This window comes from Notolabrus celidotus, chromosome 20, assembly GCF_009762535.1.
Source record: "Notolabrus celidotus isolate fNotCel1 chromosome 20, fNotCel1.pri, whole genome shotgun sequence".
NCBI classification, from domain to species: domain Eukaryota; kingdom Metazoa; phylum Chordata; class Actinopteri; order Labriformes; family Labridae; genus Notolabrus; species Notolabrus celidotus.
In genome coordinates, this window is record NC_048291.1 from 14649213 (window position 1) to 14664879 (window position 15667).

The 15667-nt window shown below is 39.3% G+C and overlaps 1 protein-coding gene across 1 annotated transcript in view; it reads right to left on the reverse strand.

Annotated features, from left to right (window-relative positions):
- The window catches only part of ttyh2l (tweety homolog 2, like), a 42923-nt gene continuing 27256 nt past the window's right edge, over positions 1-15667 (reverse strand). The window contains exons 5-14 of the mRNA XM_034711886.1: positions 15035-15130; positions 12526-12598; positions 8758-8827; positions 8597-8652; positions 7010-7102; positions 6833-6925; positions 2968-3110; positions 2648-2833; positions 2486-2564; positions 1-1112 (exon numbers count right to left, since the gene is read on the reverse strand). Coding sequence (XP_034567777.1) covers positions 1032-1112; positions 2486-2564; positions 2648-2833; positions 2968-3110; positions 6833-6925; positions 7010-7102; positions 8597-8652; positions 8758-8827; positions 12526-12598; positions 15035-15130 — 970 coding nt within the window. The 3' untranslated portion in view covers positions 1-1031. The remainder of the gene's footprint in view (positions 1113-2485; positions 2565-2647; positions 2834-2967; positions 3111-6832; positions 6926-7009; positions 7103-8596; positions 8653-8757; positions 8828-12525; positions 12599-15034; positions 15131-15667) is intronic.

The window sequence follows — 15667 nt, forward strand, 5'->3', positions numbered from 1 at the left end:
TCTGAATGAAGCATTTATGGTCAAACATTTGTTTCATCATTATTTTACAGAGAAAACAGCATACAGCAGGTCTCTATAACACGTTTTAATTCATAAGAGGGCATGTGGCTCTGAGAGCGATATTTTTGCATGTTGTTCACATTATTGTTTATGATCTGTATCACTGCACAGTAATGTATGGGAGGTAAACTGAATCCTATCCACTAGTGATTATTTAGGCCAGGGGGAAAGTTCTCATGTGCAACTGATATATAGTCTCCAAATTTTGCAAAGCAATATGAAACACTTTAGCCATGACTATTATAGTTCTCCCTGTTTAGCAGGTCAATACAGTATCAAAACAAGAACAAAGAGATGCTTAAGCCTGTTGCAGCTTAAAACCTTGCAAAAGGGAAGTCGATCACAAATACTGACTTTGCATATTTGGCTGTTCACAAAAAAACTCTGGTAGTGTTTTTCACTGACATTTTTTTTATAATTATCAAGATAAGATGAAAAAATGTACTTCATTTTGTATAGCACCTTCAAAAATTACAAAAAAGTCTTGTAAATGAAGGAATCACGTCACTACCAAAGAATCAAAATGCCAAGTTAGAAAGTCTTTGGGTCAGCCATTCTTCTCCCATCAAATGACCCAACTGATGATCATTTCCACGCAGGCCACCAGATTAAAGAAAAAGGAAAATACTTTTTTAATCCAATCAGTTCAAATGCTTCTGATTTGACTCAAGAGATTTGACTGTAAGAAATGCTTATATTAAAACAAGAGCGTTTCCGTACACCACAACAACATCAACATCAATCCTCATGTGAGTCCGTACAGGCCAGTCACTGTTCAAAACTGCACGCAGGGCCTTCAGAGCACTGCATCAGTGTGTTAGTGAGGTAAATGCCTCGTGTGGCCTGCTTTTATGTCTCAGATAGGGACGGCGGGCTGCAGCTCCCGCAAACAGGATTATGCTGTGGAGAAAGCCTTCTTGGTAGGCACCCAGAGTCTCAGACAGTCTCAGAAGGATTTAGTGGGTAGAAGGCTACACCTGGAAGTCCGTCCCAAAGTGTCTGATTTGGGCCTCAGTCATAGATAGATAGGTGGTCCTCATACTGGGCGAGTACTGCAAGTAAAAGATTGAAAGACAGAAATTAGAACATTTGCATTAGAACAATGTCTTGAAATAGCATGGCATTAGATATTAAAATAGAGCGATGTGTTTTAAGGTTGGAGTGAACATCTTTTGATTATCAGCTGTTCTTCAATTGTAGACAACATATAATAAAGGAGATGGTGCTTTAATGCAGAAGGGGAGGGAGAGCCAGGTGTAAAGCAGACAGAGGGGATAAGTCACTGGATAAGTAACACTCACATGTAACACTGTGGATAAAACAGAAGGTGCCAGAAGGTCAAAGGTCATACAGCTGAGATACTGTGTGAAGCTTTAAGGGGGTCTTACAACTTAAAACATTCTGCACAGCAAGCAGTTGTTATAAAACAGGAAATCCCACAGTGTCTTTCAAGGAGTGGAATGAAAATGAAATCGAATGGAAAAAAAAAACTTACTGTTTTTAAAATTCTGAGTTATAAAAAAAAAGATGAAAATAACAAAAGAGTTAGTTGGAAAACAGCGGTAAATATTCAGCAGTTAGATGCATAGATGTAGAGATAATCCAAAATCAAACAACAGAAAGAAAAAACACATCTCCCCCTGTAGATTTATTCACTGCAGTACTGCAAACATCGCTCTAAAGTGTTAAGCGTCACTTGTGCTCGAACAAACAAACAAACAAAAAAAAGCAAAGCAAGTGCCTTTTAAAAATGTGTATCACAGCGGCAAACTGAAAATTTAAACACTGGTCCACATTTTCTCTCCTTCAAAGAGGCATTTCATGTGTGTGATGTGCTGTGAATGCAGTTCAAGCACTGAGTCCGCCTCGCAAACAGAAAGCTTAATAGAGAAAAAAAACTCTGCCTCAAAGAAACTTTAACTGCAGATTTACCCGTGTTATCTATAATCCATCTTTATCCTGGGGGACAGACCACACGCTCACACACTATGAGCTCTACCGTTAAAAAAAAACCCAGATACCTGCATAGCCTTTTTTTTAAGAAATACCCATGGGTATGTCACATGTATAAAAATCTTTGCACTAGTCTTAAACATGACTTTGTTAGAATTAGAAATATAATCCAAGGCAACCATACAAAGGACATCAACATGTGCTAGAGTGCCTAGAGGGTTGGTTTGAATACCAAGCGTGCTCTTGGCTAACAATGCATGCACTTCAGTGTACGTCCAGCAGGGAGCAGTCTTTCATCACTATATCCCTTCTCAAAGTGTCGACAGTGTGTGCTTCTATATAGTGTGCATGTACTGTTATGTTCATGGTGCTGCTGTGCATGCTCTGTGTTAATGTTGCAGCAGTGTCGAGGTCAGTAATGCCATCATCTTCATCACACAAGGGACACTAGGGGCCCGTAAGCCCAACGCACCGAGGGAGGTGGGGATCCTCTCCCTATCAGCGGCACGTTCTCATACCGAGGACTCCCTCCAAACAGCATGTTCTGATTCCTGCGAGACAGAGAGAGAAAGGCATGTGGTAAGAGATGAAACACAAAGATACTTGTGTACTTTTTATTATCTATTGCTCTTACATGTACTCGGGAGCAGGCATGACATTAGAGGCAGCTTGTGGAGGAGGATGAAGAGTAGCCTGGCTCCCGAGGCTGCTCGTGTAGCTACAGAAACTGTGGATGTTGGACCTTCTGGGGTTGTAGGACATCCGCCGTGCTTGGGGGTTGAAAGGGTCCTCCTCGTCTATGTCGTCATACTCTTTGTCTCTGTATGAAAGTGGTACACCCGCACACAACACATACAGACAAAGGCAGAAACACAGAGAGTGCATGCATTAACACTTTGCTGGAGTGCAGTGCTCCGAGTAGGTAATGGGATAAGGGGGTTGCTTGGTGCTGACCTGCTGGCCATTAGTGTCCACACTTTGAAAATCGCACACAGCATGGCGGAGAGTGCGCAACCAGCCAGTAAGGAAAACAAAGACAGGTAGAGGAGCCCTTCTACACCATCGTAGCACACACCCATTAGAGCATCCAGGTAGTCCTAGAAGACAGGAAATACAATCCATGATATCACAATATATAAATAAACAAAGTGTGGTCCCTTTTCCTTTGGCATAGTAATACTATCACTCTCACAAGTTACAGCATTTTTTCCAGAAATACATTGCTGATATATACAATAAAGCATTCCTTTAAAATACACAACACTTCATTCCAAAATAAGAAGTAAAAACGATGATTCAATTTATAGTATTTATGGACAATCACACACTTTTGGTGGACGTTTAAATCTTGTTGATTTTCTTGAGGCTATTACTTAACTTTTGCCAATTTGTTGTTTTGCTTCTCTTACCCAATGAACACAATCCAACCTCACCAAGCACCTCTCTGTCTTGGACTTTCAGAGAAAACACATTGACCCCAATGCACATATTTACACAGACTTCATGCACACAGTTGCATGCAACAGTCTGATCGCTTCCCTTTCTGTGACCCTCATGTTACTCTGATGATCTGCAGGTTAGAGATGCATTCTTTATTTGTTAAGCATGTTATAGTTTGTTTATCAATTTATCGCTTATTTGTATGGAAGCAAGTACAACAGTTCAACACACTTCAGCATTTACTGCATAGGCTTAATAATTTGCAGTGCCCAATTCTACATGGGCCTTCAAAGCTCCTGTAAAGCCTGGCTCACATTATTCCCGACTCTCTAAACTAGAAATCTCACAAAATCTCTTGAATCAAACATGACTTTAGATAAAACCAACATGGTGGACGATGAGCAGGAAGCTTAATGGTCCTTCAGCATAACGTTGCTATAGCTGCTACCTGGTACACCCATTGCTGTTTCAATTTATGTTAAACTCATTCCTTGTTAGTTCAATTGTGGTATGTTTAAAAAAAGCTTTCTATAAACACTAAGGTTTCCACAAATTAGCAAGTTTGTCCTCCTTTTCTGAGGTCCATCAAACTCTATGCTTTGTGGGTACTATTGTTGCCATGGCTGCATCTGTTGTGCGATCTTCTTTACTCAGCTTGCTTCCTGATTGGCTATCGTTTCAGTCCATGAATTATATAAATCTGAAATTTGCTATTTTTTTTTGAAAAGGGGATTCAGGTCTCATTATATTGTAGTAACTTTGTCTGATCACCCAAAAATCCATCTGTACCTGAATTTTAATAGAAAACCAGAAGTGGCCGTTTCTCAAACACAAGTTTTATTATAATTTTTTAAGTCTTCTTGCAACAATGATCATAAAAGATAAGACTATTTGTGATAGAATTACAAATCAATAATAGAATTGTTGAGCGAGTACTCTCAATTATTAAATGTTAGTTATTATTTTTTGTTTATGACAGCAAATCTAATGTTATGTTTTGTTTATTGATTGAGTTTGACTTGGGACTGATTGATTGACTGATTGTCATGATGTGGGCTTGTTTAATAAAAGCCGTGCACCCGCAGCTGATACCAGTTATGGGGATGAACGAGGAGCAGCAGCAGCAGAGAGTCTCCGGACGATTTATTTTCTTTTAACCGGTGCTTCATATATTTTTGGTTCACAACACTGAGCCGCTGTAGCTTACTGTCAACAGGTTATGGGCCCAGAACAAACCAGTGACAGTTTAGCGTGTTTCCACTGTGTGTGATGATTAGCACGCTGTTAGCAACATGAGGAGACAGATTGCAGAAACAAGCCGCTGGTCTCGGCTCTTGTTTCACGGAAATGAAAAGAACTACGAACTATGGGAGTCAGGGCATTTGAAAAGGGGATTCAGGTCTCATTATATTGTAGTAACTTTGTCTGCTGTCATTTTAACTTTTTGCTGTGTATTGAAATAACCATGAAATACGATACAGTGTTAGTGGACGCTAAGTCAAAATTGAATGAAATATGTGATGGCTTTACAGGTAGATATGGAGATACAAGGTATAACCAGTTGCCACACCTGGCTTTCATCTACCAGAGCCTACCGACAGTAGATCCTCCTATCCTTCGCTTCTAATTTCAATACCAGGCTGAGTTTTCCTGAGTGATAAAAACAGAGTTTAAATTCAAAAAGAAGGAAATGTACACATCTTGCTGAAACTACAGTTTCCTAGCTTCAATTTGATGTACGTTGTATTGGAGGGTTTGGTATCAGACCAGTATCGGGCCATGAGGGGAAACATTTAGTCATTGTTCTACTGTTATTAGAATTATTTGAAGTTCCCGGAATCTCAAAGTTAGTGCTGGATCACTCCGACCTCAAAGCAGACATGTGTGTTACAGCTTGGGACATTCCAGCCTGTAAACAGACTTGTGTTTCGGCTAGTAACAATACACATCTCACATGAAAACCTTTGTTTATGTGTTGAGCTTGGCAGGGAGCCACGATGCTACCTAAGGACATCAATCAATGGATGTTGCCGATGTTGCCTAATATTGACCTGGTGTTCATGGAGACCATCACATTGCAAAGACTATTTGTCACGTTGTCTTGGAGTACGGAGTGTTTTGTATCATTAAACGAGCCTCAGAGCATCAAGCCAGACTCTGTTGTTTTGTTTGAGAATATGCTAAAACAGTTGCTGAGGTTCAACTAAAACGAATGGATGTTACGTTAATGAAGCACCAAACATTAAAAGGGACTTTCTTTTTTTAATTTTTGAGTATTATTGAGCATATTCAGATATAAAAAATACTGGTATCCATCTCCTAATTCATGCTTTTCGGAATTCATATTCATATTTTGCCTCATCAGTTTGTACTTCGCTCAAGGAACTTTCTGTTTGTGTTGATTTTGGCTCCCCCTCTGGACAAAGCAAAGCCCCTTATCTCTTAGCTGGTTTTGTCCTGTACACCACTTTTTTTTCAGTTCAACATTCGACTCATTTCAAATCATTGCTTTGGAAAATGTATAAATAAGGCTGTTCTTTCTCCCTGCTGTTGTTCACTTTGTCTAACACCTACCCTGTGACTTCATTTTTAGCTTTAGCTTTAAAAATAACTACATCAGAAAAAATCCATCTTAATTCTGATTATCTTGCTTGCTTTTGTAGCTTACAAAAAGGCATCAGTATCAATTTCAGTATGTTTCATGACCAGTTAAAAACTGTTCATGAAACATACTGAAATTGCATAAATACAAATACATATACATAAAAACAACAAAATTACAGTAGAAATAGTAAAAAAAACTCAGCAAGCAACATATGTCACTTTTATAAAGCACGAGTTAAACGATATTTGAGCAGTATTACTGGCATCTACTACCACCCTACACTCTGAAATAGTCCCCTCTCTGTGCCTCATGTTACAATCGCACATACCCATCCCAACTCTTCCTCACCTTACCTTATCTCTCTGCTTTTGTACAAGACTGACACCCCTACATGCAGTATACACCAGTACAATCGTCACATGAAGGCTCTATTGATCTCAAAGTCTACATCTGATGTCGCAATCACAGCACCAAGAAAGACTCATTTCAGCTCTGAGATTTCTTATTCTCTTTACAGATAAAACTCTGACAATCTGAAACCTGCAAAGAAAAGTCAAGACTTTAAAGTGGGGAAAAACTGGAGGTGGTGAAGAGATTCTGTCTCACAGATAGAAAGTGAACTGACAAGTGTAATGGTGTATATAAACATGTCAGTCGAAGAGAAGTACATCAAGATAAGTTTAAAAAACAGTCAAAGTTGCTGCTCTGAGAGGCTTTGTGTTATGTTACAAAGAGGAACCATTAAAAAGAGCCCTGGTTGGAGTCTGACCTCACCTTATGCAGCCCTCGGCAGTCAAGCAAGGCTGTTAGCTGGTGCACACTGAATTCTGTGGTGTTCAACACTTTCTGGATCCCCAAAAGATCTCTCTGTTTAACAAGGTATAAAAAAAAGAGAGAATGATATATACTTTCCCACAGTTTGGTGTAATAGTCTGTCAGCTGGCCACTTACCTCTGCTGTGGGAAAGAAAGGCACAGAGAACTGCAGCAAGCCCTGGATCTGGATTTGCATGGTGGTCATAGAGCGCTGGCAGATTGTTATAGACTGTAAAAAAAACAAACACATAATCACCCACCACCATCGCACGCACAGCACAGACATCCACCACAAACAATAGAGGGATCATATTAAGGAGGGCATTGTTTAGGTGCAGCGTGTCAACAAGTCATTTGGTGTTAAGGAGAGCTTTATAATGCGCTTAGCAGAGGACACAATTCTTTCCAGACAGATAGGCGCAGATTATCCTTTTGCCACCAACCATCCCCGTCAGCCCCCTTCACACCCTCCTCTCCCCTTCCTTTCTCTCGACCCGATCTCAAGCACAAACAAAAGAGCGATATTTATATCAACTAGGCCATTGGAGAGAATATTATCTTTACCTACTTAACAGGCATCATTTTAATCCTTAAATGGATAGTGCCATGATAACAAAGCATGTGGGTTTAAATCATTAATGCTCACAGATTTATTGTCCACAAATTCCCTCAATACATGCCACACACAAAAAAAACTCCTGACACTGTGAAGATATTGTAATAAGAAAGTAATATTAGGATCACACGAGCTGAAGTGTTGAAGAATGTGTGGTGGGAAGGTGGAGCATTACACATTGGGAAAAACCCCCACAAACACACTCTATACTTTAATACAACACACTGGCTTCAGTGATAGATTAGGCCATCATGGATTCTGACTTTATAGTCTTGTTCATGAATGTGTTACAAACAAACCTCCCCGCTTTATTACACGCCGCGCAGGGTCAGTTAAGAGTGAGGAACTGACCTTAATGGCACAAAAGTCACTAAAGCTCAAACACAATGTTCACAATCTACAATAAGATGAAACCAGTTGTTTGCACTTTTAAGAAACACAAAAAGGACGACAGAGGTTGTGTGCTCAGTTTACAAGTATCAATGTCAAAGTCTGCTAGCATTGAAAAAAAAGGATGCTGGTGAAAAGAAGCCCTGGATTAAATTCCAGTGTTGTGATCCTCACACTCCTTGGGTTTGTGCCAGCTGTGTCATTTCTATAGCTATCGTTGAGGCAATTAAAAAAAAAAAAAAAAGGATCTCTCTTTCAGCACCCAAAACTTGCCTTTTTGAAGGTGTGAGGTGCCTAAACGTTTCTCTGATAAGAAAAAAAGACTTAACTTAATGTGTTTTTAACACAGAAATTAATCATGAGACACAAGAGGCCTTTCTGCATTAGCTGCTTTTATGTATGGCATGCTGCAAATAAATAAATAAGACCAAAATGTTGCTAGTAAGAGTAGCCTAAGGCAGAGATTATGCACAGGGTAAAGAGACCCACATATGAAAAAGGGAAATTCTTTGATCAGAGTTTATCACATCAAGTAATTAAATTAGTGTTGGGGGCTCATTTTTCAGAACAGCAGATTAAGGCCTGATAATGATCTAGAAGCTTGGCATCTAACAAGGAAAACTCATTTTAAAATAGGAATACATTTTTCTGTGTGAGACTCGGTTAACAAGTACATGTGTAAGCAGAAGGCTGAGACACTGGGCACTTTATCATTACCTGTTGGAAGGGGTTCGGTAAGTTCGGACTGCAGAACAAATAGTAATGTGCAACATCTGGAGGGTTAAAAAAGACGAGGAGACTAGATTAGAACCATTTCCTCATATTAAGTTATAAAGAGCAAAGGTATTTGTGCTTTCCTTTCAGAGATTAATAATTACCTGCACTGATGAAATCATTGGTCTGGTTCACAATGAACTTGTCTGGAGACACACAGAAGTCACTGGTGCCCTGTATGAATAAAAAAAACAGACTTTAATATTGTGCAAGAATGCAAGACGTAAAAAGGAGTGAAGCATTTATTCATGCCAGGAACCAGATCCAATTTCTTGTGCTGTGGCTGAGTAAATCTGATTTTGCAATGGGCAGTTATCGACGATCTCTCAACAACACAAACTATTTGTTTTACAGGGTTGTTATCACTCTGTGTGAGTCTGAGAAATGAAATCTCTCCACCCAAAAATGCCCACAGACATGTGCAACACAACAAGCATCACCCCTCACACACACACACACACACACACACACACACACACACACACACACACACACACACACACACACACACACACACCTCCACATAAATATAGAGACGGATACACACACACACACACACACACACACACACACACACACACACACACACACACACACACACACACACACCTCCACACACACAAACACACCTCCACATAAATATAGAGACGGATACACAGCATTAAAAAGGAGCACAGCAATGTGTGGAATGTTGCCCCAGGCTCCAGGCTCTATTGACCATGTAGAGCATGTCATGCTTGGTTTGCCATGGATGAAATTATCTGAAAATACATCCATGACCTTTGATTCATCCATAGAGAGCCACTAATGTGCCTTAACAATTAGAGGGTCAAGGTTAAGCAGACTTTGTACTGTTAATTCTTCACAAGACTTAACAGGACGAAGAAGTGCCACAATAAAAGAGACTCATCAGGATAATTTCTCACACACACTGATTATTAATTGTTGGCATTTCAATTGATCTAGTTCAAAAAGCTGTAGAAATGTAGTGGGTCAAGCATCAAGAATCACGCTTTCCATGTCAGTCTTAAATCAAAAGAAAAATGTGTTAATGTAAAGTACAACTATACAGAGCCCGTGAAGTCCTGTAAAAATGAAGGTAATTTCTGTCTTCAGTTAAACACACTCACTCTTACCATGTGTGATTAACTAAGCATACATATTCACCTTTGGCTCCAACACTTCATTTATGATGACAAAATAATCATATTAGATCTCTCATAATCACCTTTTTAATTGTATAAGCTAAAGAAAATGCTTGAACACAGAAAACAATCATTTAGCAAACTGTGCAAGCTTTGATCTAGCTAGTATAGCAAAACGTGGTGAGATGCAAGTAGCAAATCGATCATTATCACATAATAGTTCTCTCAAACATACAATATGGAGGAATAACACTTACAAGAAACACATTGACTAAATTTGACAGATTTAAGTTGAGCTCTTTGCAAATGCACCCAACATTGAGCCTCAACTCTTTTACACATAAAATACCAATCCCAGTGTAAAACTCTTACAAATGCATTAAAAAGCAATTACTGGTTAGTAATGGTGTTTAAGGACAAATGATGCTAGCTGATAAGTGAAATCATAACCGCTGCTGCATTGTGGGCATAAGTTCATGACTTATGCCCACAAGATGATTCACTTGTGCGCACAACATAATAAATGGTGGACACAAGATGGTTTTCTTATGTGTACGATATCATTTTGTGCAAACAATTTATTTAACTGTATGCTTAGGATATTTTAATGTGCAGATAAGTTACTTGTGCACAAAATATAATATCTTGTGCATGCAGGAAAATTATCATCTGAACACAAGTTAGTTATCTTTGGGTACAATATTATATCCTTTATTACATTATATTGTGCCTTATAACTTGCGCACACATTGTATAATCATATGGGCATAAATAATTATTGTGTGCACACAGAATATTATATTGTGGTCAAAGATTATTGCTCACAACATTGAAACTTGTTCACACAATATGAAATCTTATGCGAACAGAATAATTACTTTCAGTGCCCAAGATTTTTAAAAAATAACCTTTTTTGGACTCCCAGGACTGCGTATAACTCAAAGGACCTTGCAGTATAAACATCTGAACAATCTAACATAGAATTACTCAACTAAATAAAATAATAATGCCATACAGAATGTGCCATGTGCTGCAATACATGGTTTTTGATTCTTCAGAAATAATTCAGAAAAAAAAAGATAACAATAATTTTTAGTTTTTAAAAATGTAAAAAAAAAATTGTTTAAAATGAAATCCTCAGTCTATCTAAGTCAGAGGTTAAGTCTTGTTCTCTAGGTTCAAACCTTAAGATGATACGCTTAATATGATTCAGGGCAGAAATAATGATAAAAGCCACATGTCTGAGTGGCTGAAAATACAACTTTCTGGCATTATTTGCATGAAAGTTAGCTTTTACAATTTTGTAGTTATCAAAACAGTTGGTAAACGAATTGATTATTCAAGTAAGCACTGATATTGATGATACAACTGTAAAGCAAGACTAACAAGGTCCATTTAATGCTATTTTTCTCAGTTTCAACAGTTAGACATGCATGCATTCCTCCTCAGTTTCAAATGAAAATATATTTCTAGATATTACTGCAACCACATGACATTTGTTTTCAGGGGAAAACAGTTCAGCAACGTGTAAAGCACTGTTCCAATGTTACCCTTCATCTCTGTCTCATTATACTAACGGGGACATTTTGTTTATGCTGCTTCTCATCAAATATGTATAAATTTATGAGAATTTTCTGGGACACCACCATCAACTACCTTCCTTTCAAGATGCAGCATGTTTTTTGCAGTATGCACTTTTTGAGTAACATTTTTTCACTGTTGCATATTCCAGTGCTCTTTGATAATCCACTTCAGTGTGGAGGACATGCCAGCCTATCAATAACCAGGCAGGTGAAGTCGTGGAGCAAATTTACCTTGGCCTTCGTGTGACACAGCAGACAGTGACTGAAAGATACATGTATAGAAAAGCTGCTCAACTTTTCTCAATAAGCTGGACAGAGAGGTCAGAGGTTCAAGAGTTCTATTATTATGAGCTACGCTCAATAATAGGCGGCTTAGTCCAAGATATTGGCAGTCTGGCTTAAGAACTGCGGGGAAGCTATGCATTAACAGGAAAATTCTACACAAAGAGCCTCTTTCTCTTAAAACAGTGGTACAGATGTAAAATTCTTTGGGATTATCCACAGACGGAATAATGCACGTGGTGGGGGGGTCGTGCAGAGGAGACAGTGGAAGGAGGAAGCTAAAGGGTTACTCTCTGCACCCCCAGACAGTGTCCTTAATACGAACTCCATCAAATGGATCAAAAACACACTAAGCCCAGATGTGCTGAGCAAATGGTGCTCAAACAGAGAGAGAGAGCGAACAATCTGTCAGAAATGAGGACGACATAAGGAGAGGAAATAAAGCCGAGAAAAACAAGAGAAGAGATTTTTGAAGAAACCAGAGTTAGTAATTAATGCTAGAAACAGCTTTGTTTACAGCAGAGAGGCTAAAGGTTGATTAACCTAAAAGGCAGGGGACTTGTAATCAGCTTTACTGCATGGCTGATCATAGAGGAGCGCACTAACAACATACGCTCACTCTCTAAACCAAGGAAGAAGTCCAGGAACATATGCGTATTGACAGTTAAACCCTTGGTAAGCTAAGTACAGGAAGCATTACTGTCAATCAAGAGGACCGTGGGTTCAACTCTGCAGGTAGGAAAAGATTTAAAGGCTCCACAAGAGCACCTGAGTGTCCAATCTAAAATGAATTAATAAATAAAAAGCAAGTGAGAGGATTTATAGCACTTTCCTGCAGAAAAAAAGATAATTGTTTTCTTACCACAGCTGTAGCAGCGCCAACTCCAAATGAAGCCCAGCTCAGGATCAGAGAGAGTGCTACAAAAACCATGATCCTGGAGGGATACAGCAAATGAGAGATGGTGACAGAGAGTAAAGGCAGAAAAACAGGACAGACAGGAGGAAGATAAACAACTTGCTAGGTTCTATTGTTAGGATGAGTCGTATAATAGATCTTTTATATTCAGAAATAAGTTTGATTAAAGGAAAAGCGTGCAAAGGAGGTAACAAGGTCACCCACTTAATAATAATAATGATATTACTAGAGTGATAATTTCATTAAAGTCTGGAGACCTTTCATCTTTGTCTTTTTGTTATAAATTGCTCAGTTTGATTCCCCTTGCAACATTTTAATTGGCTGCACTTTCTGTCAATCACAGATGCAACAACTGTCTGTCAGCGTGCAATGCCGCTTTTGTCACCGTCAATCAAAAGCTGCCACATGATTTGGTTTGTTGGCCTCTTTTTTTGTCTTTTGTCGTAAAAGGGTGAAAAGTTTAACAGGCTCTTAACATCGTGGAAGAGGATTATGAGGGACAAAAAAGCATTAAAGTAACTTAGTGACCACTGTCAGAAGTGAAACACAGTGCTGTGAATTAAAAATGTCCCACCCCCACCCCCATCCTCACTCCCGATTGATGTAAAAAGGCTTCAATTGTTCTCAACTCACTGCTCCAACCGTCTTGAAAGCACCAATAAAGTAGCCTGAGAGCACTTAATAATTAGTTAAGGGAGCAGAAGCCTCATCCTGCCCTGGCGATCAATAGGCATTAGAGAGACCCATCAGAGGAGGTTGTGGAGAGTGATCCTGAGCATCATCTGCTAACACTGACACGTAGGCTGTACTAAATTGGGCAAATGGGATGAGAAGGCTGGAATTTGGATTTCCGTGTCAGACATCAGTGTTGGTTTAAATTACTATTTGCAAATAACGGAAATCAAATGTTCCTCTTCCTAATCTTTGTATACCTTTCAGAACTTCAAAACCTTTACTTTTTAAAGAGCTTAGCATAAAAAAAACTATGATGGTTTTGTGGTTAGTTGAGAAATGAAGCATTCTCATCAGTCTGTTTGACAGAGATATTAAATCATTTCTAAAGTTGCCTTAGTCTCTTTTCCCTGCATGACCTTTAGGTGAACCATGAGTGAGTCACTATATCTTAATGTTAGATGTGTTGACCTGATTGGGTTCTCTCTTCCACTCAGATGTGGTATATCATAAACAATAAAATCACTCATGACATGTGGACATAACTGTCAAAGTTAAGACCACTGACTGTGTAAAGAATGGGCGACGCCCCATTCATTATCACCTATTGTGAGATATGAAGCCAAAACACAGCCTTGATGAACACTGACATATTGCACTGTTGGAGCTAAGGCATTCGCAGAAGCGCTTTACTTATCCAGTCAAGAACCCAGCAGGAGCCTCATTCGTCAACAGAGCTGTCAATCAACCATCCTTATTAACATTAAATGACTAAGCCACCCACAGTCCAAAAACACGCTCACCAGGTTAATTGTTCACTCTAAATTGCCTGTAGGTTAGCGTGTGCGCGAATGGTTGTCTGTCTTTCCATGTTTGCCATGTGATAGGTTGGCGACCTGCCCAGGGTGTACTATGTCTTCCGCGGTTAAGATAATGGATAGATGGATAGATGGATGACTAAGTAAAACTAAACTTTGAAAAAAGAACATAAATCTAGAATGATAACTACTCAATATGACAAAAAGGTTGTTTAAGAAAATGCATTTGATGTGTGCCTGAATTTTCTTGTTTGACCCATGTGCCATCTGTTACAATGGAGGAGGTGAGGTTATGACCAATACTGCAGCCTGTCACCAGGGGGAGCTCTTAAGTGATGGCTTCATACTGGATATCTGCCGCTCTGTCCATTCCTTTGTTCAGCCCATGATTGAGACAATATGTTTGATGTATTATAAGGTCGGAGGTTTAGCTACAAAACACTGTCTTAACATAATTAATTAACAAGTTATATTTGGGCTTATTCATTTTCTAATAATGTGCTTTATCAAGCAGTCGATTCATCACTTGTTTAAGTTATCTAATTTTGTTCAAATGAAATATTTTAATAAGAATAATAAGAATTCTGATTAGTCATTCCTGTCAATAAGAAGACTTTGACGTTATTCAATCACGCACAGGGTCAGACAGGACTCAGGCTCCACACCCACATATCTATGATAAAACAATTCACTAGTATGGGACACTCTTAACAAAGGTTAATTTGTCAGTTTATGGTGAAGCTAGGGGTGAGAAGGAGAGGAGCAAGGAGTGCTATTGTCAGTGTAATCTGACGATGTAAAATGCTTTTGTGGGTGCTGCTAATGGAGCAACCTATATGGTGCCAGATAGGCTGGCTGTTGCCCCGTCTGTCTGCCTTCTGTGATCCACGCAGAGGTCAATAAGATAAAAAATAGCCTCAGAAATCAGATGCAGATTCCTCCGCATACACACTCAGGAAACCTACATGATTAGCAGCCATCGAGACTGCTTGGCCATCCCCAAGCACATGGCCAAGCAGATGACCAGATCCATGATGAGCAGCAGCAGGAAGGCCAGCCATCTACGAGAGAACAGGAATAAAAAAAGAGAAAAAAAAATCAAGCAACTGTATCCCAGTCCTGATTGAGCATTTCTGCTTGCAGAGAGCACACTTCATTCACATGTAAGAGCCTCGGGCAACATATGTTTAGGACTGAATCTGTGTGGTCTGTGTGTTCTGTGTATCAGCATTCTTGTCTCCTAGTTAGAGCCCATCTGTTTCAGGTAATTTCTAGCCTGTTGGCTTAATAATTCAACACCACAAATCCATAGGCATAAATTTTTCAAGCTCTGAAAATGTCCTTCACAGGAATGGCCTACAGTCAGCCTGGACTCGAAAGCGTGTGTGCGCGTGTGTGCGTGTGTCCGCGTGTGCGCGTGTGTGCCTGTGCGTGTGTGTGTGTGTGAGTGTTTTCTGACTAACCAAACACGTGGGAATACTTATGACTCATTCTTACTGTGAAAGCTCCAGAAGAATTGTAAATCCTCAAGCAATGACCGTATACATTGATTTTTAGCTTTGCTGTACAAATAGGTGGATTGTGAAGATGCTCTACAA